Below are 27693 nucleotides of genomic sequence, written 5' to 3' on the forward strand. Positions count from 1 at the left end.
TGCCTCTTCCTTTATTTTCATACTTGACTGTGCAGGCAACATAACAGCCTGCTATATTGCTTCTTTTCTTGTATCAGGAAACTTTGTTTTGTTTGGGTGGTTGTGGAATCAAGATTATTAATTAAAATGTATTGCCAAGCATACAAGGGTCCTTCCAGGACCCTGTGTATTGTCACATCTAATACAGACTTCTTACTGTATTATATCTGAGAAGGTTTCTCGGTTAATAAATAGAAGCTACAGATTTAACTCCCCACCACAGATCACCTTATTCAGTTCACTGTCTCTATTAGGAGCAGTCATTCCTTGCTAACTGCTGCCTCCTGCTGTTACTGTATATATTACCAGCAGTAATTCGGAGAAAATTCCTTGGTTTTCCTCTTTTGAGCACTTTGAACATCAGTGTAGTCTTTATCCACCCTTTCACTCCAAAACTCAAGACTGCTGAAGAAACTTGTTTCTGATACTAGCCTAATTTTGGTGAAACCCTTTGAAAATCTTTTTGCACTGCGGCTGTATTGCTATTTTTCAAATTCTAAAATACAATGTTGGCATGTCATATGCTTTTGTTCTTTCGTTTTTTCTCCTCTTCTGTTTCTGAAATTGCACAAGGGAATATGATGTTAAAGAACTTTTTCTCCCAGGTCTATACTTAATATCTAAATAATGTATGATCAATGACACCAAGGTGTGTGCTGTGATCAACACACTGGAGGGAAGGGATGCCATCCAGAGGCACTGACAGGCTTGAGAGGTGGGCCTGAGCTCATGGAATTCAACAAGGTACAAGGTCCTGTACCTGGGTCAGGGCAACCCCCAGTATCAATACAGGCTGGGCAGAGAATGGATTGAGAGCAGCTCTGTTGAGAAAGATTTTGGTGTGCTGTTGAACACACCAACAAGAAGCTCAACATGAGCTGGCAAAGTGCACTTGAAGCCCAGAAAGCCAACTGAACCCTGGGCTGCATCAAAAGAAGCGAGGCCAGCAGGTTGAGGGAGGCAATTGTCCCCTCTACTCTGCTCTTGTGAGATCCCACCTGGAGTCCTGCCTTCAGCTCTAGAGCCCCCAACATAAGAAGGACATGGACCTGTTGGAGCGAGTCCAGAGGAGGGCCATGAAGATGATCAGAGGGCTGGAGCACCTCTCCTGTGAAGACAGGCTGAGAGAGTTGGGGTTGTGCAGCCTGGAGAAGAGAAGGCTCCAGGGAGACCTTATAGCACCTTCCAGTAGCTAAAGGGGGCCTACAAGAAAGCTGGAGAGGGACTTTTTACAAGGGCTTGTAGTGATAGGGCAAGGGCGAATGGCTTGAAACTGACAGAGGGTAGATTTAGGTTAGATGTTAGGAAGAGATTCTTTACTGTGAGGGTGGTGAGGCACTGGAACAGGTTGCCCAGAGAAGCTGTGGATGCCCCATCCCTGGCAGTGTTGGGGCCCAGGTTGGATGGAGCTCTGAACAGCCTGGTCTAGTGGCAGATGTCCCGGCCCATGGCAGGGGATTGGAACTAAATGATCTTTAAGATTCCTTGGAACCCAAACCATTCTATGAATTTATGTTTGGTGATCTATGATAATCAAGAATTGTCCTTCATGGTTTATGGTCTCTTTCAAGAATTACTGTGCAATTCTGTGTACCTGGTGGCACTTCTAGCACAGAGCGACAATGGTAAATGCTTTCTCTTTGAGCTGATCATTATGTAGTGTTCGCATTACCGTTTTTTACACTACTGTCAGCCTGTAATGCTGACCTTGGCTCAGTATTTCAGCGACAAGGTCAAGGACCAAGGGTTTGTTAAGCATCTACTCAAAATGACAGTTGGATCCTTTAGCCATACTACATTCATCTTGCTTTCAGGGATTTGATGTCTGAATTAGTGTTCCAGTATGAGGTACCGAGTTTTCTCCAGATTGTTTTATCCTTATCTTGTTATTAAGGACCCATTAATTATTTCATCATCTCTAGTATTATCTTCAGTTATCTTAGGGGGCTGGAGGTGTAAATTCTTCTTTCATATTCAGTTTATCTGGCTTTGGTCTAATACTTTTTCCCTCCGATAAATCAAATGAATTAATTAACTCTAATAGTGACTGCATTCTGCTTGGTTCAGTTTTAGGCTTTCATATTTTGTCTTATCTATAGTGCTATAGAGTTGTCATGTTCTTCTTCATGCTGGTATCTTTAGAACATCATCAATTATTCATTTCACATCTATCACTTCTTATATTACTTCAAGTTCTTAATTCTGCACGTCTTCTGCAGGTCAGATTTTAAGGTGTTAACTTTGAAGCGTCATCTTTGAAATGAAACATTGAAAAGGGGTAACTTCATTTTCTTTTTTTTAGCCTGATCTTTCAAGAAAGCTTATAAATTATACCATCTATGGTGAGAAGGGTAATGTGACTATACCTGCTAAATGAAAAAAGAAATTTCTGTGGTTGCCAAATCAGACTTCAGGTCTCAAGTTTTTTACTTTCTTGGCACATTCCCTGCCTCCCCGAGAACATGACTCTTATTTAACACTGATGGGGTATAACACATAATATGCCCCTGGTGTAGGTTGTATATCCAACACTACCAGTCAGGTAATTTGAAACAATGAACAACTAGGTGCATACAGAGTTAAGTTTTTCTGTGGTATACTGTATTTTCATTATGAAAAGAAGGAAAAGATCTCCAAAAATACACATTAGATTACAGGCTATCTAACATAGGCTTTGCTTTCAGTTTACAGATCCGGTACAAACTTTTAGCATGAAAACACTGTGCTGTGTTGAATCACATCACTAGTTTTTCTGCAGGCTGGTAAATTCCTTTATACTTGTCATGCCTGGAAGTCTGCACATGGTTAAGGCCACACTGACTATGTTGCCTTTGCTCTCAGTGGAAAACAGGATAATGTCCTGGGGACAACTGGGCACAGTTCGCAATGGTACTTGCCTTCCCCTGCTCGCTGGCTAGGTCAGACCCAGCAGTGAATAACCAGTATCAACTTACTCGTGGCTACTGCCCCATTTTTCTACAATTTGGGCATTCCAGATATACTGTCTTCGAAAAATGAAGGATAACAGCAACATCACACCCCAAGAGGTGGCCCTTCACATCAGGAGTGTTAAGCGCATAAGCCCCGCCGCCAGCCCTTTCGGCCCCCGTCCTTCCCCAGGCCTGCCACTCCCTGCACAGCCCCCTCACACAGGCTGAACCCAGGCCTGGAACGAAGCCCTCGTGGCCTCAGGAGAAGCCCGGGCGCTGGAGGAGGGGCTGGCAAGGAGACGCGACATAAAACGCGGCGGCAGACGAGCACACGCCGGGTTTCCCCACCCGCTGGAGGCCTGGAGCCCAGCGCCCGACCCGGGTCGCCAGCCCGCGCCGCCATTTCCCGTCAGGGAAGCGCGCTCCGCCTGCCTGCGCACGCGCGGCAGCGGGACCCCGCCCATGCGCGCAGGCGCAGTAGCGGCCCCGGACCGGCCCCGCGGCGCGCAGGCGCGGAGCGCGCCCCGCCCTGCCCTGCCCCGCCCCGCCCCGCCCCCCCGCCGCTCAGGGCGGTGTTCGGCCAGCGCGAGGGGCGGGCGCGCGCGGCGTGGCCAATCAGGGGCGCCCACGACCCACCCCGGAGAAGTTGGAGCCGTTGGCCCGGGGCACTGCCACTGTCGCCGCAGGCGTCGGGGGGGCGGCGGCGATGGTGTCTCCCGCGGCCTCCGCCGGCCGCCTGGGCTCCGCGCTGCCCTTACTGCTCGTGCTTTTCGACCTGCAGTACCAGGGTGAGGGCCGGCGGGTGTGCCCGCCCCTCCAGGGGGTGCCGTGCTGTTGGGGCCGTGCGTGGGGTTGGTGAGGGGGGCGCGGCGGGCTGCGGGCCGGCTCGGGGGTGTGTGGGGGCGGTGGCGGTGGCCGCGGTGCTCCTCGGCCAGTCGGGGTGTGAGGCGAGTGAGCCTGAGGCGGGGGCTGCCGTCGGGCCCGCAGCGGTGCCTGACCAGGGCGAGTCGGTGCCTGGCCGTCCTCCCTCCTGCCGTGCTCTCGTCGGCGGTCGTGCCGCTGAGGGTGTTGGGGTGGCCGCCTGGGCCGTGGGGCAGCCGGCGTGGCCGGGCCGAGGTGCCAGTGGAGAGCGGAGCGCAGCCGGCGGGGCTGCGGCCTGCCCGCGGGGAGCCGGCGGCCTGAGCCGGCCGGGCCGGGCCGGGGGGAGGCCCCGGTGCCGCCAGCGCCATGGCGGCGGGGCAGCTCCCGCCGGACGGCCTGAGCGGGGCAGTATTTCTGGCAAGGGTGTGAAGGGGCTAGGAGCCGCCGCCTCATTGAGGCTGTTGCGAAACGTGCGTAATGAGGGCACCGTCGCCGCTTGTAACCTGTTTGGTTTTACCTGAATTCCTGGCGGTGCTGTTGGAGGTGGCTTGGTGTGTGCTTAGTTTTCCCTGGCCTTCTGATAGGGTGCCAGCTGCTGTGAAGTCTTGAAAATGTGGTGGCATCCTCCAGTGCACCTGTGTGACGGCATTGGCCAGTTCTGTACTGGCCTTGGAGTTCCTCACTTCTGTATGAATTCTGTGCGGTTCCCGATTTTAAAGGCTTTTTCAGTGGTCTTCTTCAGCCACAGACATTATTAGTGCCAAACCTTCAAATTCACTAAGGCTTTTGACAGTTGTGTTGCATTTGTTTTTGTTTTGTTCTGGTGGGGTTTTTTTTAGTCGGTTTTTTTCCCTCACCGTTAGTATTTGAAGTTCAGCAGAGAAGTTTATCTGCACTTTGTGTGGTGTGTTTACTTTCAGAGTACACTGTCAGCAACACCTGTATGACCAAACTTGTATTCACAGGCTCCTGTTAAATTTGTATCTTGGTTATACGGTTGCACATGTAGTCAGAGTTTCACCTGAGGAACGTTCTGTAACTAGCAGTGGCAGTGTGAAGTGGAACTGAAGCTGTCAGTAATCAAAGTCTGTAGACTTCAGACTGACCTGAGCTTGACATTAGAAATTCAGTTGCACTAAACTAGCGAATACTCCAGCTGGCCAAGTGGCAACAGGAACATACTGTGGCAAAGATGCTGTGTAGAGTAAAAATACATACTGTGGTGTGGAATTGCTTTTTGGATGTGTATTCTGGTAGTGTTAGAGGAAAAATAATAATTGTGGTCAAAGTATACTTCCTCCTCCTTTCCCCCCCCCCCCCCCCCCCCCCAAGATTGTGGCAGTGATGTTCCTGATGAGGTTTCTTTATTTGGAGTTGCCAGCCTATTTCAAGTATATGGTTTAATGGACATGTGGACTTACCAAAGCCACATTCCTATTTTAGGGTATATTTACTTGATTTCAGTTCACAAAGATGCAATCACACATTAAAGCAAAACCCAAACCTGTTTAAAAGTAACAGCAAGTATAACTTATTAAGCTAAACATAGGGTCATTCTGATAAAAAAATGCTCCCAAAGCAGGATCTGACACTCAGGTGACAAGACAATCATCAAGCTCTATTGTGTTTTTGTGTGTTTAAAAAAAACAAAAAAAGTTCACATAACTAATTAAAATTAGTGACATACATGTTTCTTTTGTAATTGAAACAACTCTGTTTCTGGTACACAGAACTAATTCTATTTATTTTCATGGTCCTGACACCCATCTTGGGAACAAGATTTAAAAAAAAAAAAAGTTGGTGGAAATTCTGCAGGGGAAAAAGAGGAGCCTGTAGACAAATGTAAACTCATGAAACTATTCTGAAGTTGGAGGGCTTTCTTAAGCTTTTTACACTGTGGATGTGATTGGTTATTTGAGGATATAGTTTAAGTTTGTATACTTAAGTACCCACATATTAGCACCAGTGTTTCTAATAAAACAAAATTCCTACCAGGAAGTTACAATTTTTGACGTGAGTGTATTTAACTGGAAAAACAGGTTAGCTGCACCTGCTAATCTTTCCCGTGCCTTCTGGCTGGCTTCGAGTTGTCAGGGCTGATACCAGTTCTTACTTATGAGTAGTTTGGGTGTTTTGGTTAGTTTTTCTGACTCTTCCACTCTTGCACCAGTGCTAGGACTACACACTCTGAATTTATCCAGAATATCTGACTTTATTTGATAGCTGAGGCTCTTATGTGTGGTTGTCTGAGGTCCTTGGTGAAGAGATAACAATTAGGCAGGCTTTAGAAATAATACTCAAATTAAAATACTTGGAAGTTTTAAAAATGGAGAGTATACTTGTGTATCTCTGGCATAAATATAGTTTCTTGCTGGAGCATACAAAGCTTCTTCAGCTGTAGTGCTGGGCCTTTGGCATCCAGTTCACTAATGACTGTGGGAAGGAGCTCTGTGGGGTTGGTTTGGTTTTTCCTCTGGTTAAAATTGAATCCTTGTGTTCATTCCCAGACCAGAGAGTGAATAGATACCCAAAAAAGTTACATAGAATTTGGGTCCTTAGACTCCTGTGAGTACGTTAATGGTTTTTAGATGTTTACTGTGGCATGGTTTATTTAGAGCAATTGTTTGCCTACAGCCAGAAAATGAATAAGCAATAGATCTGTATGAATAAATAGCCCAACTATCAGGTCAGAGTCTAGTGTTCCTGAGTAGTTACAGTGAATGTCACTTTTCATCAGGGTTACCCTGACTATATAGGCTGCTTCTGGAGGTTCCCGCGTCAATTTATGATGTTCAGCAGCATGCAGAGCCAAGTTTTAAAATATGTCTGGTATAATTAGTCTTGTTCTGCAGGGAACCTACAGTCCTTCACAGCTTGCCTTATTTCTCTATCTTTGTTGCTTCTGCTCTTATTACTTACTTGTTTACTACTACTGGTCACCTTTCTAATTTCCTTTATTTTCATTATTTTCAAGGAAAAAGATGGCTCTCCTGCCTAGAGTATTGTGTAACTTTAAAACTGTGCTGAACAATATGTATGAAAGACACTGAATTGTATAGATACACCTTACTGTGAAAAATCCATTCTTGAAGTTATCCTGATGTGACTAAACTGTGAAACAAGGACACTCCTTCAGATGCATGAGACTGAAAATTGAATGCCACATTTAGGTGGATGGAAGGTTCATCAAAGAGTAATTTGCAGCCCACTTCTAGGATGCCATTTCAAACTGACAAGTTTTGAAAGATTTCATATATTGATATGTGGGGAGAGACAGAAGGGATGAAGCTTAGGAGTTTTTTGTTTGTTTTACCTCACCTTAAATACTTCATTCTGTTTATGGTTTGATACCTGATTTGTTGCTAGTATACATACTTCCAAAGCCAGGGAAATTTGTCATGTTTTTTCCAGTTTTGCGTTGGTTTTTTGTTGTGTTGTGTTGTTGGTTTGGTTGTTTGGTTTTTTTTTTTCCCAATGCTTGCTTTGTTATTTTAGAGGACATTGGACTACACAGTGATCAAAGCTTTAAGCTAGAGAAGAAACAAAATGGTAAAGAACATCCATTTTTTGGAAAGCTGGACATTCACATAAAAGCCATCTTGAAGTAGAATACGGCTTGTGAAAAAAAAATTACTGTCAAGAAAACTTTTCCACTACAGTGGAGCTATTTATATTTTATTCAGAGCTGTACATACCTAGAATGGATTTTGAAATTCACAGTTTAGTAAGATTTCCAAGTTGACTATATGATAAGTAATTACTATTTTAACTTCATCTACTTAAAAAAATTACTGACTGGAAATTTGAAGCTTATTTTATAGTAATTTTTGTAATTAAAGGAATTTGTTTGCTGTCATCGTTATAAAGAAATTGAATTGCAGCCCAGTTTGATGAATTATTGTCAAACTTTTAGCAGGTGGAGCTTGGTTTCCAGTGGATACAGAGGGCATTTTGTTCATTTTAGTATAGACAGCTCAATGATTTTCTTACAATGTGGAATTAAAAGAATTGTGAACTATATTACTGCATAGGAAAGGAAAATTAAATTAAGATCCCAGGTGCTGAGAGGTCCTAGTTCTAAAATCTTGATGACCTGGTGATCAGAAATTACTGTTCTTTCATTACAAACTCTGTTATTTAATCACCTTTCAGTGCCTATCTGAATTAGCTCAATACAAAACCTAAGTGGAAGAAATTGATTCTGAGTAATTGTAGTTCATTGTTTTCTAAACAATGTAATTTACCTTGTATATTGCCTTGCTTAAATTTGTGCATGGGGTATGCTTGTAGTGAAAGAAAACTGGTTATAGCGTGGAAGTTTGAACAGTTATAAACTGTTAAGTTGTAGGGAAATTCTGTCCTGATTTGAAGAATGCCAGAAGCAGTACAAATGAAAAACCTCTGTGGCTAAATTAATAGATGTACAGCATGTACTTGCACACAGCTGCTCATTTCCTCTCAACAATAGTCTTTCCCTGTTGGTTGACCAGCAGCAATTTATTAGCTTTAAACTACAACTGGCACTTTGAAAGCATACCACTTTAGTATGATTTTCATACTACTGGTTAAATGACAAGGGAGTGAGAATTTTAATTATTTATGTCAAAATAAATGTGCTTAAGAAACATTTTGCCGTGGAAGTTATAAAGATGAGACAAGTGCAGTAGATCAGAAGCCAGTCTCTGAAGTACCTAACAGCTCTCAATTGAGTCCTAAGTTACCAGTAGGGTAATGAAATTTAACTTAGAGCCTTTTTATATTTGCTGTGTGTGCATTAGGAGTGTTTTTCCAGATTCTTTTGAAATTGAAAGCCCACTTAAAAATGTATTTTGTCAAACGGTGTTTATAATTGATGTATAAGGCTTGATGTGCAAAGGTATGTTACTGAATATATAGACAGGAATAGAAATGCATGTTTGGTGCCGCCTTGCAATGTGGTGCTTTACAGTGTTTATTTATTTTGACTTCTTTTTGGAACAGGGCAGATGTGTCTTGTGTTAGGCCTTAGGTTGTTTTAGTACAGGAAGATGTGACTTCTGCCTCTACATCAAGAACTGTGTGATACATGTATTATGACTGTATGCATTTAGTATAATCAAACTTGTCATTTAGAACCTTGATCTTTTTGTTTTTCTTTAAGGAGCTGAATGTGGAATAAATGCAGAAGTGGAAAAACAACTTGAAATGGGAAAGAAGTTACTGGCTGCTGGACAGCTAGCAGATGCTTTGTCTCACTTTCATGCGGCTATAGGTATGTATCTCAGGAAGACGACTCTTGTGCTGAAATACCTTTGGGTGGGGTTTTTTTTTTCCCCTACTATTTGCTTCATAATTAACCCATTTTCTTGTAAATTGTGTTCCATGAGTCACAGAAGTTGGGGCACCTTTATATAGCAGTTTGGACAGGACCCAGCAGAGATGCAGTAGAATATTCATGCTTTGGTTTTGATAAAAGAAACTGTAGGTCCACAAAGTCATTGCTGTTCAGCAAGCTAGCTGTAGCCAGCTATATCAAAGCAATTATATTTGACTGTGGTATCATTTGAGGTATTCCCTGTAGCTAATCCCATCAAGATTAGATTTCATCTTTATAAACTTTTTTGAAGTATGTCTTTGAAAGGTTGATTTATCCAGCGTGGATAAAAAAATTCAACATTTAAAATAGTCTCTTTTTTTTTTTTTATTTATTAAATCTTGAAATGGGTGATACCTCAGTGAAACTGATGCTACAGGTTTGAGATACTAAACTGGTAGTGAAGAGCATATTAACTGTCCCTCTCTTACAGTCAGCTAGTGAGTGAGGTTTTGTTTTGGTGTTCTGCATTTTCAACAAACAGAGGAGTTAAATGTCTATAAATTTTAAAGCAACTTTGCAGGTTAAAATCCTTTAATTGAAATGTGGAGACAGCCCCACCCAAGAGCAATGTCCATTAACACTACAGTTTCTCAATTGCATGGGGTTTTTTTTTGTTTTTTAAGTTGTTGTACTCTGTTATAGTGTGTATAAGTGCATCATTTCCTCTGTGAGAAGAATAATACCAAGGTGTTACTCGTTAATGAGTCATACTATTGCGACTTTTCATGCCTTGGTCTCATAGTGATATGTAAGTGAAATATCTGCTGATTCAGAGTTCATATTTTCTGTAAGATCAGGTTCCTTTATGTAAAAGGGAGTGGAGGGAGGAACTTCCTCTTTTATCTGTGCTATGGAAACTCGTCATTCCACCAAGAGGTGGTCTGTTACTCCTTTTGCCTTGTGTGTTACTGCCAAAGCATTCCTGTGGGATCTCAGCAAGTTGGCAAGCTTTAATTTGGGTTTGGTGAAAAGTCGAGTTCAGTCTGTGGCCGTGAGAATGCTGCTGGTGGTGCAAAGGCAGCAGTGGTGTGAGGTGACATGAGCAGTGCCTGCATGGGGTGAAACCCTGTGCTTTGCCAGCAGTGCTCAAGCAGCTGGTAGAAGTGCAGTGTGACTGGCTTTGTTGTGACCTTGATGGGATTCTTAGTTGGACGTTGATTTGAGCCTGATTGCCTCAGCTTCTATCAGACCTTCTTCTTCGTATTTTGCTTCTTTGAAAAGATTTTAAGCACAATTTGCCTACTGTGTTTGTAGAGGAGGGGAGATGAAATTTCTCTAATCCTTTTTTGCCTGTACTGCATCATTACAGATCCTTGTCTTGCCTCAGCAGGCCTATTTTTCTCTTTCGCAAACTTCTAAAATAGAAGAAAGTTACTGTCCTTTTTCTCTCTCTTCATTGAAAGAATTTTCAATTCAATCTCATTAATTTGCTGGCTTATGCAGTCTCTCTGGGTAAATGTCAATTGCTGTTCACTACTGTTACAAGGGAGCTGACGCAAAACCATACTCTCTGTCAGAAAGATTGTTATCTGGTGCTGGAATGTGTGTTTTGGGGTTAGCTCTTTTGTATCTTTCATCTTTTGTGTATTAATAAAGTTCCTTAATTTCAGCTGTTGATTTGTGCTTACTCTACACGTTTAAGTTGTATGCAGTAGGACTTAATACTTGTTAAAGATAGTAACATTTGAATTTACTTGATGCCTATAATGCTGGCATACAGGGTGGCATACAGCATGGGAGTTACTATTAAATTTCAGTTATGGACATTAGCGTTTCCACAGCCAAAGCATTTTAGAGGAAGAGTGTGGATACCTTTTCTAGTGAGAACTGAACTAGTCTTTTGGTAATGGAGGTTGCTAGCTATGAAGCTTGATTACTGATCATAAGATTTTTGGCATTGCTATTTGTTCCATTTATTTTAAAGTTCTACTTTAACATCAGATGAAGTGAGAATGAGAAATACATGTTTTGTTTCTCAGATATACTTGTCTACAAATTCTGAATAGATGATTTTTAAATTTTTTTAGTAAAAAACTTAGCCACATGCAGTAGAAGACACTGTTTTGATGGTCTGAGTTTCTTTTGCTTGAGAGCTCACAGTAACTGTCATCTGTTTCTTTGAAATACTGCATAGAGAAGAATATTAAGAAAATTCTTCTTGGTTTCAGAGACTACTTACTGTAAGGGTGTACATATATGTACTAGCCTAGAGAGTGTTAAAATTTCTGGATCTTGGAAGTTTGACCAGCAGACAACATGGAATGTGTGGGCCTTAGCCTTCAGGTTTTTATAATGTACGTGCATTTGTCTGCTGTTGAGAGGGGGATGTTGGTGCCCACTTTAAAGAAAGAAGTTGCTGCTATTTCAGTGGATGATGTAAAGTGTTTATGTGTCTGTGATGACATTGGAATAACACATTGGTCATTTTGGGATTATTTGCTTGCATACTGTATGATGGATGGGATGGAGAATGACGAATTGGCATGTTTTCAAATGTAGGCTTGCAGCTGGAGGTAAAGCTCTAGTATGTAGTGGCTGTTTTCCGGTACAAAGCTGAAAAACATGTACATATTTCGCCTTCAGTACTCTTTAATTATTTGGCATTTACATAGTTTCTGTAATCTTTATTGTTAAATACTCAAACTGCATAGAAAATACTGCTTGAATAATGTTACAAATATTATGTTTGATAAACATCATTTTTCCCAGTGCCTTAAAAGTCAGATAATATATTTTTAGTCATTACAGTGTCGCTGTACCCAAAGTTTCAATTACCTTGAGATAGTATTCTGATCATTGTTTGTTCACTTGCAGAGGGAGACTCTGATAACTACATTGCTTATTACAGAAGAGCCACAGTGTACTTAGCCATGGGCAAATCTAAAGCAGCAATTCGTGATTTAAGTAAAGTGGTTGAATTAAAGCAGGACTTCACATCAGTAAGTATTACTGGAATTGAAAACTGTTCAAGCATAAAAAAATACCCTGTTTCAAACTGTAAAAGACTTTGCTCAATAGAAATAGAAAGTATGATATCACTCAGGCTTTAAATAGGATAAAATAATAGCAATAGTGTATGTGTGTGAATTAGCAACTATGCTGAGGACAGTCTATAATCAGTTACTCTAGCAACTAATAGTAGTTTTATTAAGTTCACGTTCCTCGTGGATTTGTGCTAAACACTTTCCTTCTCTTGCTTGTGACTTCTTTCAGTCACCAAGGCTATGCCCTCTGAGAGAGGCTGGGGGAAGAGAGTGCGCAGATGTCTCTGTTTTTCTTCTGTCTTAATTGGTATTTGATTTGAGGCATCTCTTCTCCGCGGGAACTGTCCTAATCTCACTACCTTCCTATAGGATTGTTGGAAGTTCTGATTTACTTACCCCTTTCTCACTTCTGTGTACTATGTGTGGGGACTGCATCGCTAGTTGGGAGACTGGTGCTGGAGTCTTCTCTTGTCTCCCTTTTCCATGGACAGTGGCACATCCTTTATAGCTTAGAATGAAGGAGCAACTGTTAAATTCATGGTTGTATGAAAACATTCTTATAATAAATTCTTCTAAATCATTAACTTGTTTACATAGCTTTTATTCTGAAAGTTCAGTGGAAGAATTATATGTGGATATGGTTATTGTTTGTTTCTGCTAATTTCTTAAAATCTATAAGCAGTTACAGTCAGGAAAATGGTGTAAGTTTAACACTCAGTTTGTGCAACTCTTCAAATGAGTTCTTTCTATGAGTTGCAGCTGCTAATAAAAACTGTGGCTGCTTCTTGCCCCTTATTTCTGGTGCAGAGTGATCCTTTACCATCAAAAAGCCCTCATAAGAACATTGTCAGTTTGAGAAGATAAGAACAGGTGTTGTGTTCTGTGTTTCAGCTTGTTAGCTGTAGTAAAATGAAATTTTTTTCCTGTGAAAGAAAACTGAACCTTGTGTTCATACCTTGCTGGATTGCAATTTGTATCAAAAGAAATCATATTATGTTTCATTTCAGGCGAGATTACAGAGAGGACACTTACTGCTGAAGCAAGGAAAATTTGATGAAGCAGAGGATGACTTTAAAAATGTGGTACGTTGGAGGCCTAAGCTGAACTACATCACTGCTTTTAAGGTTGAGTTCTGAGCCAAGGTCTCATCCTGACTCTGATGCTCTAGAGTAAATGTGTATGTCTTTCCTGTTCTTTAAAGGTATGGTAGCCAAGCTACCTTGTATGAATAAATGACTAATAAAGTGGCAGTGCAGTGCAGAAGATGAAATCAGAAGGTGTTGCATGAAGTAGCATAGCACTTCAGAATTCTTTTTTTTTGTGTGTGCCTGGCACTTCATGATCTCTGCTTGATGGCGCCTACACTAGGGAACAGTCTTCATTCAGAAAGAAAGGATAAGTGACAAGGGACTCACTCGGATTACACAATTGAATGCTGCTTTACATCAATATATTCTGGTCACCCTGGGAAATCACTAGGGGCCTCATGGATCAACCTTCGAAGGTTCCTGTCTCTCTTCACTGATTGCAAAAGGATCCTGGGCTCTGAATTTGGTCACTGGGCTGTTAAAATCAGTGTGTGTCAGTGGCATGCATCTGTATGTCTTCTCACCTGCAGAGTTCTCCATCTTTCACGAATGCATTGACAATACTTTCTCTCCGTGTTCTGCAAGTGCCCACAGTTTCTTTACAAACACAGTTGGATGTTAACAACCTAAAACTCGCTTGGGTTGGTTTTTTGTTTGCTGGGTATTTTGTCCATTTCAGCTGTGCTGCAAAAATACCCTAATCTAACCCCAGAATTCTGTTCTGGGAGAGAATATGTGAAACTACTCCCTCTCTTTTGCACAAAACTTCTGTAAGCATGAAAACAAAGAAGATCCTTTCTTATTCTTGCTTACTTTTAAAAGTTGCTAGTTTGAACAGCTTGCACGTTCCTTATGCCAAAATAAATAGAATTTGCAAGTGTAACTGATGCTGTCTTACTGGCTTTCTTTGAAGAGTGTGATGGAAAAAACAGTTCTGCCTTGCAGGTCACAGATGTTTAATGGAAATCTTACTAGCGAGTATGTATGTCAGAGAGCAGTTACATTGTACACTCTGCAGGACAGTTGAGAGGAACAGCTCTTGCAGGTGTAAATGCACCGAGCAGTCTTTGTGCTTGTAGTAAAGCTGCAGTAGCTTATTCTGAAATCCATATAGGCATGGCTTCTCTGGCTGCTGCTGCTTCGTAAGTCTTTTAGGAGTGTGTTCTGCTGTTGCACGTCTGATGGCAATGCAGCCCTGCTGTTTGCAAATGTGGGAGAATGTCGTTCAGGTCTGATTAACTCAGGACATAGTTGCTGCAATAGCAATTAATGTGATGTCAGTGTTGATTCTGACTTTGTGTGTGTATCTCTTTGCAGTTAAGTCTTTGTTGAAGTATTGCTTAATGCTTCATATGGATGGAGAAGCATTTCTAGCCAACTGTCCAGTAGCTTGCCCTTTTTTCAAACCAGCTGCAAAAATTTAGATTGCTGCCTATTTCAGTCAAGTTCTAAATCTGAGGTGGAATAATGTTTCTTCTCAGAAGCTTATTTATGAAGATACAATATTGGTCCTAATTCTTAAATCCAGTTTCCTTGATTCTGTGAACGTTATTGCTCATGTACTTAAAGAATATGGCAAGCAGTCTGTTTTGAAGAGCACAATTTTCACTTGTGTAGTATATTCAAAGAAACAATCCAATATTAAAGTAATACTTTGTAAGAGGTTAACTTATTCAAACAGGGGAGGGATTAAGTTATCTTACATACCTTAAATCTTTTAAGTAGAATACATATTTCTTTGAGAGATCTCCCTTGTTTTCTTCAAAGTCTTTCAGATAGTCAATGTGAGTATTGTACCGGTTCTCTGTGTGTCTAAAATACCTGTATTTTAGTATACTCTGGCAGTATGTTTGTATTAAGTATAGTCACAATACTGTGAAATGTATTAATAGTCTGTGTTTCTTTGGGTTTTTTTTTTTGGTAAATGAGAGGGGACAAGAGGAGGAGGAAGGCTATTAGGGATTTAATAGCTTTCTAGATGATTTCAAGACTTTTACATCCAGAGCCTATCTTTGCTGCCAGAAGTGGTAGGAGCAAGGTAAATAGTAGGTACCAGGAAGCTTTGACTCATATTTTAAGTTGGGGGTCAAGAAGACAAGAGGAACCAGTTGTATCTTGAAATGAAAGTGCCTTCTGCTACTAGGGCAGATAATGATGCAAAGAAATTCCAATAGCATCTCAGTAACTTTTAGACTAGAGTGTAGCTGTGGACTTGAATACCTAAAATTGTGTGCTTTACATGTGATCAGAGTAACGTATGTAATCTAAGATTCTGCTCTTTAGCTGAGAAAACATGAATCGGGATCTGAACAGCCCTCTAGCATCTTTTGTTGGCTGGGTCAGCTAACTAGAATGCTGTCATACTGGGTAAGCATGTAGCATATCAGTAAACTTTGATGTCCAGATCTGGAGCTAAACTGGAGAAAAACTTGGGACATCCAGCATTAATAGTGCATAGACTAAATCTGCAAACAGTCACTGTAAGTCAGTAGGCATGCAGCAGCTTGGTCATATGTTTGAGCCTCCAGAAACTGAGTATCATGGAAGGATGGGGTGGAAATACTGTATTAAAAAAAACAAACCCCAACAACCACAACTCAAACCAAAAACAAACCTCTGCCCCACCCATCCTTCACTGAAAGGGTAGTCTTAATTTGAAGAAAATTAATATACTTTGTTTACTCTGCAGGGTTTCAGGATGTTACCTAGAATAGGTGGTCCTGAAGAAGTCATATGCTTACAGAAATTAATTGTGGCATGTTACATGTGAGAATTTTTATCTTCGGTGTTAATTTTTTTTTTTCCTGAGGAAGTAGTTGTGTAGATGAGATAGGCTTTCTTCTGGTAAAGCCAGTTTTCTTTGAAGTAGATTATATCCCCTTGAATAATAGTAGATGTGTTTCTCTGTGTGATTTAACACAAGATCATTTGTCTATTTGGGTCAGGTGTTGACTTCATGGGAGTAGTTTGTAGTTTAAAATATCCCCCGCTTTTGAGTTGGAGAAATCAGATCAGGGTGTGAAAACTAAGGAGAATAATTTTACTTGGACTGTCCAAGGAGAGACATGCAGGGGTGAGATGGTTTGTGAATCCCAGTGGAGACTCTGAAAAGCTTTGCTTTTTTTTTTTTTTTTTATTTATTTCCTACTTCCCATCCTTCCTCTTGGAGTCATGCCCCTTTAAAAGGGATCTCAACAGTTTAGGAGATGCAGTCATTTTTGAGGAAAAGGGTAAGAAAAATCCAGCTCATCTAGAGGAGAGGATGACAAACTTTCCTAGTTTGTAACAGCAGCAGTTTTGTCTAGAGCTTAAAAGAATCATTGAAACTTTTTTCTTTTCTTTGTCTACAATAATAAAACCCACTGTTCAGCATATACTTGTGAAAAGAAAAAAAAGTCATACCATTAATTTCTTTCTACATGGTTTTTATAGTATGTAGGAAAAGATTCATGAAGACCCTAAACCTCTTGAAGGTTATATGATTGCTAAGCAGAGTTGTTCCTATGTTTGGATGTTTCTACCCCCTGTGGCATATCCGTGCTGGCTGTGTTGTGAGGCAATGCCAGTGTAAGAGCAGGCAGTGGGAATGCCTAATTGGAAAGGATGAGTGTACTCCTTCCAGGAGCAGAGCCTCTTGACACCCCGGCCTTCACAAGGCAATCTAAAAATAACATGGTTTTTTCTACTCTGTACTTCCCTGTTGGCCAGAATTAATCACGAGGTTTGGGTAGAGGGTGTGATTCAAACTTATGCCTTGACATGTTAAGAAATAAGACGTTTCTGGAAACATCTCCTTTTGGCCAGCAGATGCACCAAGTTGACGAGGTTCCTTACATGGGCCAGTTTTTGTTTTGTTTTTCCCCTGTCTAGCAATACAGAATCACAACTCATTAGTCTTTAGAAGCTCTTTAGCTTTTTCCTTGGCTGCTCAGCTACCAGTTTGGAAGTACAGGATCTAGGGAGTACTAAAACTTGCAACAGGTGTCAGCAGAGGGGTCTGGTTCTTGTGTCCAGAGTGCCCAGGATGGAACAGGGATTAAGCAGAAGTCCTTAGGTGACTTCAGAAAGTTGTTGCTCACAGTATATAAATAGTATTTATTTCTCTGCTCCAACTTTGGTTGAGTGTTCATATGCTTTAATAACAAGTTTCTTCTGTTTTGGTTAGTATTTTCTGAATGATAGAAGTCAACAGGACAGATCTGTGGGCACATCAGCGCTCATATCTAAGGCCTCAATTCATGAAAGCCCAGGAATATTTATTTGATCTTTTAAGCATGTGATTTTTAGTGAAAATGGAAGGAATATTGGTATATTTTGGTTGATAGAAGGCCTTTTGAAAATTTGACAAGAGCAACGCAAGTCCTGACAGCCCTTTGTGTATGCCTTGTAATATTGTCAGTGACCCTGCTTGTGTTTTAGAGAAAATGACACGTTTTGGAAAGGACCAAGTTATGATATTATTTTAAATTGTCTCCATTTTTTTAATTATTTATTTTAGACTGACTGTAATAGTCACAGTTGCAGTTTGTTGCAATAAATACTGTAAATTGAGGTGTCCTAAATAGACAGTACTGTCTCCCTTGGAAGCATCAACACTTAAAAGCTGGAAACTGAAGATGCTGCTTCCAGCTCCACTAGATGTCAGCCACGACCAGGCAACTGAACACTGTACATCTGCAAATGCTTTTCTCATCTAGAGAAGCCCTTGTCTGTTTCAAAATACACTGGGTAATAGTTTTCCATGGTTGGTTGGTATGTGTAATGACACTATTTTGGGTGTGGGTGGAGACCATCTTATGGCACTATAAGTTAACCTGATTTGAGTAAGTTATTAGGCAGTCTTGGTTTGGGTAGTTGAAGCACTCCTAACCAGATCAAAGCAACATTAGATTGTTTCCAAATACTTTTCTCTGTGGTACTGTGATCGTCTGTAGCTTCATGGTTAAAGAATGAAAGGTATTTAAATACTTCCTTGCTTTTTTTCTATCTAACATCATAGCTGCATTACCTAATATATTGCTCTGCCAATGTGGAGCTTTCCTTTGTGCACTCTTCTTGAGTGCATGGATATCTTGATCTTAGATAACACAAACCATGGAGGCTACTTCAGTTCCCCACAGAATGTTTTTCGCAAGCCTAATCAATTTCTTTTCATTGTGTATTTACCAGTTTGAAAAGCAAGAAAATAAACCAGCTTTAGAATGTGCAGGTGTATGCCTACATTAGTTCACTGGACCACTGTAAGAAAGGTATAGAAACAGTGAGTCTATAACGTTTTGGGTGTTTTAACAGTATTTTGTTTTTTAAACAACGGTATTTAAGAGTGTTCCAAGTTGTAGTGTCTGTTTATAATACATACTAAGATACTCAGATGCAACACATTCACCAGTAGCAGCATGCTTGTTGAGCAGAACTGAGTAGAGCATGGCTTCTGACTTTGTGCTTTGAGGCCATTGGTGAAGCATGTAGAGGAGTGTTAGGTTTGCCTTAGACCTCTATTAAATTAAGCTGAAGGGTTTTCTTAATACTTTGCTCCTTTCTTGGAAATCTTGCACACGCTTTTTGCAAGCATTTGTTCTGAGTTGTCACCCCCAAGCTTAGTGCCCCACAGGAAAAGGAGAAAGTAATTGAAATGTGATTTGTTATTGATAGTGATGTGACAGTCCTCTGATCATAAGGCAAAGGACAGAAAAAAATAGGAAAGCAAACCAAAATGAGTATCAAACAACTGTATCACATTTCCAGCTTTTTTTCTGGAAGCTGAATGAATAGTCTTCTTTTTGCTTTAGTTAACATTACTGATTAAAACATGGCAATAAGCTAACTATTTAAAAGCTTCTGAGTTTGTTTTCATCATACTGTGGCACACAAAGGCCTGATGTGTAATTTGCATGATAGCTTGAAAAGTTGCCCTTTGTTTAACTGGACAGTTTGTACTACCCAGAATTTTCTAGGATGTTTCACTCAAATGGTATTTATTACTATTGGACTTGTCTGTGTGATTGTAATGTTGCTTTTCATACCCCACTGACGTTTTGCTCCAAATAAATTACAAGAAACATACCGTGTGTCTAAGGAGCGCAGTGTTATCATGAGATGTTTAGGTGGAAGTGTAAAGCTTGTCCATAGGAAATGCTCTTAACTTTTAAGAGAGGAGAATGCTGAGAATTTGAGGGAAAAATTAAGCAAGGCAGCTGGAAATTCAGAGAGTATTGTAGTCTTGGAACTTTTAAAATTAAAAGTGCAGAAATTTACCTCTACTACAAGCTCCGGATTTAGGGGAGAAAGAGGATGCACAGCATCAGGGTTAATAGGCAGAGTTTCTCTTCTAACCAGAAGAAAAGGTTTTTGAGATTTCTATTAGGAATTGGCCTGCAAAGAAGAAAACTGATCACATTCCTCTCTTCTTGCTGAAAGACGGTGCAGGGGATAAAGGAGAATTATCAGGTCGAAGTACAACTTGATTTTTGCCAGACTAAAAATGAAACAACTGCATAAGGTTCAAAAAGACTTAACATGAAGAATCTAAGGCAGAGGTGGGACTTGTGCGTGCTTTTGATGTTGCATTTAAGCTTTTTCCTTTTATATACTTAAGTGTTAGAACCAGGGAGAATTTTGTTAAAGGAGTTCTGAGGGCTGGTGTTGAGTTACCTTAGAGGTTTAAACACAAAGTATGAATGTTTGCAGAACTTGCCTCTTCCCTTTTCCTCATCAGTTTACTTTAAAGGAGGGAAGAAAGTACTGGATGACTTTGAAGACTTTATCTTTTGTCAGCACTCTGTGCCTAAAATGCAACATAGTGCAAGTTTTTATTTTACAACAAGCAAAATTTTAAAAAAATTCAAGTCCTGCTGATCTGTTTCTTTTAAAACTTTGGAAGTCAGTGTTCACATGTGAAGGCAGTGCCTTACTCAAACTACGCTGATTTTACAAATTGCTTCCTGGTTTTGCAGGAGAATGGTTGAGATTCCTCTTGGTCCATATTTGTCTTCCTGGGTGGTAGAGGAGTTGCCTGTGAGATTTTTTTTGGGGGTTGTTTTTTGATTCCCTTTGAACATACAAAGCTGCCTAAACAAGTGAAGGCAAGTACAATGTAACCCCTTCTGCTTGCTCAGAGGGGTTTGAGAAATGGGAGCCTTTGTAGACAAAACTTTAGGCTTGTTTAAAACTACATATGAAGCAAAGTGCACGAATTCCCAGCTGAGGCTTTCCCTCATCTGTAGCATCTTAACTTGCTCCAGTAGCCACTCTTTCTGCGGAAAATGTAAGCACCACAGCTTCACTTCAAGACTGTCTGTGACACATTGCATATGTTTCTGCCATGAATTTCTAAATGTGTATTGTGCTTAAAGTGAGATATGTGATTATGCCATGTAGATATATTTCCTACTGATGCTGAGGAATCCAGTGTTTAATAACTGCAGAAAGATGATTTAGCTAGACTAAAATTGAGAGGTCTATGATTTCCACCGGGTGATAGGGGGACAACTGTTACGTATGATGTGTGTCCGATGGTAAATGATCAGTCGTGGTAGGGGCAAAAATTAGGTTTCTGTGACTTCTGACAATCTGTATTGAAGCTAAAAATGTCTTTCGTTTTTCTGAAGTTTGGAATTGGAAACATTTCCAGTGGAATTTTGCTTTATTTGCAGCTTTAATCAGTTCTCCATTATATGATTGTTAGTGGGATAAAAAAAATCCTTGAACAAGCATTTCAGTCTCTCCTTGTTAATCTTTGCAGCTCAAATCTAATCCTAGCAATAATGAGGAAAAAGAAGCCCAGACTCAACTGACAAAATCTGATGAGCTACAGCGCCTGCATTCACAAGCATTAGCTGCCTACCGGCAAGAGGATTACGAAGCTGCTATTTCTCTCCTTGATGAAATCTTGGCAGTAAGTGTTAAGTAAAATGGTACTGTGAAAGGGAAGTAAGAGTTCCTGTCTGACATCTGTGTGTTTTTGTTTAATAACTTCTTCACTGGTGTGAAAACAACTGGTGTAACTGGCTCAGTTTTGCTGCGTACTGTGAGTCCATAATGAAGTTGGAGAGTGGAGAATGCTGAGCACTAGCTGCAAAAAAGTCAAAGTAATAGGTTGTAGTTTGGGTTAAAGATACAACTTCAGCCAAGCTTCTGCTACAGATAACTTTCTTGATTATACTTTCCTGTTTTTCCAGAGTTTAATATTCTTGAGGAAGATAGTAAAAAAAGTTGTTCTCCAACAATGAAGTTTTGGTAAATATAGGAGGTGTAAGGTTTTTTTATCTAGATTTTTCATTGCCTGTATGCAGGCAATTCTTGTCTTGAGTAAATGAAGTAACAAAAGATACAAAAAAAATCACAAAGTTGAAGTACAGAGCTATCTGGATTTTCAGCTCGTTCTTTATATATCTGTATTTGTTGAATCATCATCAGTATAGGTAGTCTGATAGTAGAAGTGTAAATAAATCAATTGTGGGCATTTGGCGTGTCATATAAAAATATATATTAAAAGACAATTAACTGCTATCACTTCACATACAAATTAACATTGTTGACTTGGATTTTACAATGTTCTGACTTTTGTGAAGAAACTGCCAAAGCATGGGAGTTTGTTTATGGGGAGGGAACATGGAAAAGCAGAAAACCCTTATTTTCTAAAATGATGGTTTACAAACAAATGAACGAATTGCACAATCACACAGGATGGTCAGGGTTGGAAGGGACCTCTAGACATCTAGTCTGACCCCCCGCTACAGCAGATTCACCTAGAGCAGGTTGCACAGGATCACATCCAGGTGGGTTTTGATTATCTCCAGAAAAGGAGACTGCACAACCTCTCTGAGCAGCCTGTTCCAGTGCCAGTGATGATAGGCAGTTCCTTTTAAGTAGTTAATTCTTGCCATAGTGTGACATTGTTGCTTCCGTATATTGATCTTTAAAATCTGGATACTAAGGTCAGTTCTTGCGTAGCTGAATCTTACCCACAGGCTTCTTTCTAGAGGATAACTGACACCTTGGTCCTTGCTGTTCCCTACCCCTATTCTTTTGGGAAGATACAATAATTTATTATTCTGATATCCTTCCCTGGAGGCTCAACAGACCGTCCCAGTTTAAGCAGTGCCATTAGATTTAATTCATCTCCCTGCGTGATGTCATTGAATCATTTACAAATTTTTCATCCCTTTGATTTCTGTTGGGCAGGTGCATCACAGCATCCACCAGGAAGCAGAGATGCTAATTTCATGTGCTCTGCATGCAGCTTGAACCTTATGCTGTTGCATTTGGCAAAGTGAAATTAAATGGGATTTTTTGTTTGTTGGGGAGGAAAAGTGAAGTGTTACGGACCAAAAACAACCTTTATTTTTGATTTGTCGAGGTTTGTGTTTGGGATGCAGAGCTACGGGAGCTTCGAGCTGAGTGTTATATAAAGGAAGGAGAGCCAAGCAAAGCTATTAGCGACTTGAAAGCTGCTGCTAAATTAAAGAACGATAACACTGAAGCCTTCTATAAAATCAGCAGAATATATTATCAGCTGGGGGACCATGAATTATCACTCAGGTAATTTTACTGTTAGTGGTAATCATTATAATTGAGACAGAAGATGTGATGGGGTAGGTCATAAACTGTGAAATACCCATGTTGTTTTGTTTTTGGATGGAGTGGCAACTCTGGTCTAGATCTGATAAAGGAATCTGCCTTCCAGAAGTTACGAACTGGTGGAGAAGACACCATGTTTATTCTTGGCTGACCAGCCATTGATGGCTCCTAGCATCTGGTTTACTTAGACCTGCGCTATATGGCTTCTATTGATCAGAGCTGCTTACGTTGACTGTCTTTATTGTATTTTTCTATACTAGAAGAACATGCTTCTCTAAAACTTGGTTTGGTGTGGACCCTTTGACCTTGAACCTCCATCCAAGGGAAGATTACAATGCAAACAACAAAAGTATACATTGAGTCTTAAGGCTACATTTTTATTTTCAAGAGTGGAAACAAAAGATTACAAGCTTAAGAATAAATTAAGAGTACAGGAACATCCAAGTATGAGGAGCTGGGGATCCAGAGCTGTCAATCTTTCATTCCTGCAGACAGTGTCCAGTATTTTGGGTGTATTTTTGATAACTCCCTACCCTTTTATTCATACTGAATCAAGTTTAAAGTGCTATTCCCATATGTCCGTAGTCAGTCCTGCGCATTACTGCCCTTGCCCAACCCAGGCTGTAAACTTCATGCTCTGTGTCTAGCTGGACAGATTGTATAATCCTTTCTGCACATGAGTGGTTTCTGTGCAGCTCATCATCTCAGTTGTGTTAACTTCTTCTCCAGGCTCCTTCCGATAGATTTTCTTCCCCAGAACCTCTTCAGTAAGAGGTGAAGGGAACTAAAAAAGCCTGAGTTTTGTTTCTTGGCTGGTGGATGGAAACTGCATGTGATGATAATAGCAAAAATTAATTTTATAGCTGGGTAAAAGTAAACACCAAATAACTAATTGGTTTGCATTGGGAATCGCCTTTCCAGCATATACTTAATCTCTGGAGCTCATAGGTCATGTCTGTGGTGACTTTTGGTAGCTGGTCATTATTTGCCTAGTGATTTCAAGAACAGATGTGGTGGATTTTTGGTTTTTTTCTTTTCTCTGAAATCCACACATGAACTTCCTCTTTAATAACCAAATCCTAAGATTTTGAAAAGTACAGTTGAGAAGGCTCTTGAAGAACAGAATGGTATCAGAATGAAGAGATAAGCCTCTCCTTTATTCTTCTCTGATACTATTTTTTTATTATTATTTGCTTAAGATACAAAGAGTTCTGTAGCTCTTGGACTTGCTGGGTGATTAATCTTGTCCTACCCTTAGTTTTTCTCTTACCTTTACAGGCCTAATGATTTTAAAATAATAGATATTTTTGTCTGTGCTTAGGAGTGAAGTAAGATTCTGTGATCTCTTTATGGAAACAACACCTTGGTTGTGCTGTAATGACTCTGTATGATACAAAACTCTTACCCTCCGGAGTGCAATCATATGAAGGAGGTTTTTTTTAAAGACTTTTGACTATTTTAAGAGGTATCTACCCTAATCAATCTGATTAAACAGGCTTTGTGGTGAAAAGTCAGGCGCAGGCTTGGTTAAGATTCCATCATGAGGATGTTTGGGTCTTAGCTGAGCTTTATCTGTTTCAGACAGCATAAAATATATATTTCTACGTGGGTATTTTGTAATATAGCAGAATTAAATATACAGGAGAATTACAATTAATTGTATCTGGTAACTGCTAAATGTAATTTCTTTCCAAGGGTATATCTATCTTCTGCTGTTTAGTCAGTTATTAATATAATACTCAGTCTTTACATATTTGGCAATGCAAAATTATTTAAACAAAAAACCAGGCAAATACCCGTGTAATATGCTAGAAGACTTTTTCTTTTTTTTTGTGTGTGTGTCTCACTTTGAATTCGTTTTTGGATGAAGGGAGAGATTCTGTAAAATAGTCAACTGTTGTTCTGGACAGCTTACAGATGCTGCATCGTGTCTCTAGGTGAAATTTCATAATGTATGGTGATGTCTTTGTGTTTTGGTGGGTTTTTTTTTCTTTTCTCTTTTTCCCCCCTCCCCATCTCCCTGTGAAAAGTGAAGTCCGGGAGTGTCTAAAACTGGACCAAGACCATAAGCAATGCTTCTCCCTCTACAAGCAAGTAAAGAAACTCAATAAGCAGATCGAGTCAGCAGAGGAATTCATCAGAGAAGGCAGGTAAGTGTTCACTGCTATGTTAAAAAAAAAAAAAAAAAAAAGAAATTGCTACTGAGGGTGCAAACTGATTATTGATTGAGGAGTTGATTAAGTGATGCTTTTTGCGTCTGTCAGTTGAAGTGGATAGCTGAGCACAGCTCTCAAATTACAATTAAAATAAATATTGACTCACACAGTGACAATCCTGTTCTGATTCATTCTGGTGCCACTGTCTTCTCTTTGCATACTTAACATCTTTGGTGAGCAGGTAGTAAGACCAAGATAAGGATGATAATTTTCAGCTCTCATATATATTATTACTCGGCAGTGATGAGGTCACACCTGGAATGCTGGGCTTCCCAGTACAATAGAGCTCACAGAATCACAGAATGGTTGGGGTTGGAGGGGTCCTCTGGAGATTATCTAGTCTAACCCCCTGCTAGAGCAGGTTCACCTACAGCAGGTTGCACGGGTTTGCATCCAGGCTGGTTTTGAATGCCTCCAGAGAAGGAGGCTCCACAACCTCTCTGGGCAGCCTGTGCCAGTGCTCTGTCGCTGGAAGATGAAGATACTGAGAGAGAAAGTCCAGCGAAGTGCTACTAAGACAGTGGAGGGGGTGGAGCATCCCTCTCCTGTGAGGAGAGGCTGAGATAGCTGAGACTGTTCCCCTCAAACCTTCTCTGCTACAGGGTGATCTCATATACATATATAAATATCTGAAGGGAGAATGCAGAGAGGGGAGAGCCAGGCTCCTTTCAGTGGTGCCTAGTGACAGGACCAGGGCAGTGAACACAAACTGAAATAGGAAATTCCATTTGAAGATACGGAAATGCTTCCCAGTATCCCCTTGTTTTTACTGGTGCAGGGTGCCCAGAGAGGTTGTGGAGTCTGCCCACTTTGGAGATACTCAAAATCTCTCTGGTCGTGGGCAGCCTGCTCTAGGTGGCCCTGCTTGAGCAGGGGCTTTGGACCAGATGGCCTTCAAGAAGTGCCTTCCAACCTCAAAAGTTCTGTGATTAAAAGACTGCATCTTTAGACTGAAATCACCTAGTAACTGTAGTGCCTTGTTAAATGATAGACAGTACTTCTGTATTCTTCAGCTTCTTGCTTTATTTCAGTTTCACGTGTTCCTGAGCACACGACATCCAACTGAAAGGATCCATAACAAGTGATCAAATGTTGTCAAGGTGGCTTTTTAAAATGAAGTACAACAGGAATGTAAATCAGGACAACTGAAGACAAATCTTATTGTCAGGAGTCTGTTTGGACTTTTTTCACTTTAGTCTTCTATTTAATCCAGTATTAGCACACTTACAGGGAGTCTTCTGAGAGCTTGAATCTCTGGTTCATAGAAACCCATAGGTTCAATTGCACACTTGCACTTCCAGGTGAATCTTCTAATCTGTTTCTTACTCAAACCATAGAACTTTAGCATCTTTGAAACCTTCACAGTAAAAACACGTTTTACTTCGTGACTTGCAGAGAAGGAAGGGAGAAAACAGCTGCCTGATTCAAGCTGGCATAAAGAACTTTTTCTTTTTGTACCAAGAAATGCAAATAGTACAGTGCTGACGGCAAGACACCAGATTTAGTCCATCTTGGATATCAGAGAGGGAGATGCTTTTTTCCAAGTGCAGAGTGGTGTGTTGGACAGGAGGCAAATCTAGAGACTGTTGGCTGTGCGCAGTGAGGGATGGTAGGAGTTATCTTTCGCAAAAGCCTACCAGACATAGTGTCTGCTCTTCTGTCTCATAGCACAGAAAAGGGAACAAGGATATAATTCTTGAATTGGCTGAAAGTTTTCTTCATGCAGTTGGCTCACACCACGTCTTTAAGCCTATTGAAGTTAAGGCAGTTGCTAGAAGGATGTGAAAATCTGTGAATTTTAAAATTTTTAAATAATTACAACACCCTGAAATAGTTACTATGTGTCATGATACTATGCTTATTTTTATGATTTAAACAGGTATGAAGATGCTATCAGTAAATACGATTCTGTAATGAAAACTGAACCAGGAGTCCCGATTTATGCTACTCGTGCCAAAGAAAGGATCTGCCACTGCTTATCAAAGGTAATTTCATTTATTTCCATCTCTGAAGTTCTTTAGAACACCACTGCCCACCCCAAAACAAAAAAACCCCCACACCAAACCCCACAGCTAATGATTTTTTGTTTTACTTTCTCCCCTTTAGAATCAGCAGGCTACAGAAGCAATAGAAGTTTGTACAGAAGTTCTGCGACTGGAACCAACCAATGTGAACGCCCTGAAAGACAGAGCAGAAGCTTATTTGCTGGAAGACCTGTATGAAGAAGGTAAAGTTGTATTGCAGTTTGCACATACTTTTTTTTGTGGGCATTTAAAATGCAGTCAGTGTTGCAAATTTTTTAACATGCACTTTCATTCTATGCTATGCTGTTATCTCTAATCAGCACTGGTAGTTGCAGATTTACAAAAATACCTGCTGGTAATTTTGTCTTGATTAGCTAAAGTGGAATATACTTGTTTTATCTACAACGGAGTTGTCTTTACAACAGTGGGCTACGTTCAGGATGTTTTATGAGACTGTACCGTTTACTCAACTTAAACACAATTTTATATGATCAGCAGTGTCAGACAATTGCATTCAGAGATAAAAGGTAATACTTGGGTGATGTAAATGCATTTTAGAAACTCCATTTTAATGTCTTTAGATGGCAGCGTGAAACAATACTGTTCTATCCCCTAG

The 27693-nt window shown here is 40.4% G+C and overlaps 1 protein-coding gene across 1 annotated transcript in view; it reads left to right on the forward strand.

Moving 5' to 3' along the window:
* The first annotated feature begins 3585 nt into the window (after nt 1-3585).
* DNAJC3 (DnaJ heat shock protein family (Hsp40) member C3) overlaps nt 3586-27693 on the forward strand; it is a 31205-nt gene continuing 7097 nt past the window's right edge. The window contains exons 1-9 of the mRNA XM_056327931.1: nt 3586-3757; nt 8971-9081; nt 12001-12125; nt 13178-13252; nt 21000-21152; nt 22617-22798; nt 24868-24987; nt 26933-27038; nt 27160-27280. Of these exons, the coding sequence (XP_056183906.1) occupies nt 3676-3757; nt 8971-9081; nt 12001-12125; nt 13178-13252; nt 21000-21152; nt 22617-22798; nt 24868-24987; nt 26933-27038; nt 27160-27280 (1075 nt within the window). The 5' untranslated portion in view covers nt 3586-3675. The remainder of the gene's footprint in view (nt 3758-8970; nt 9082-12000; nt 12126-13177; nt 13253-20999; nt 21153-22616; nt 22799-24867; nt 24988-26932; nt 27039-27159; nt 27281-27693) is intronic.

Source organism: Falco biarmicus, chromosome 2 (assembly GCF_023638135.1).
Source record: "Falco biarmicus isolate bFalBia1 chromosome 2, bFalBia1.pri, whole genome shotgun sequence".
NCBI classification, from domain to species: domain Eukaryota; kingdom Metazoa; phylum Chordata; class Aves; order Falconiformes; family Falconidae; genus Falco; species Falco biarmicus.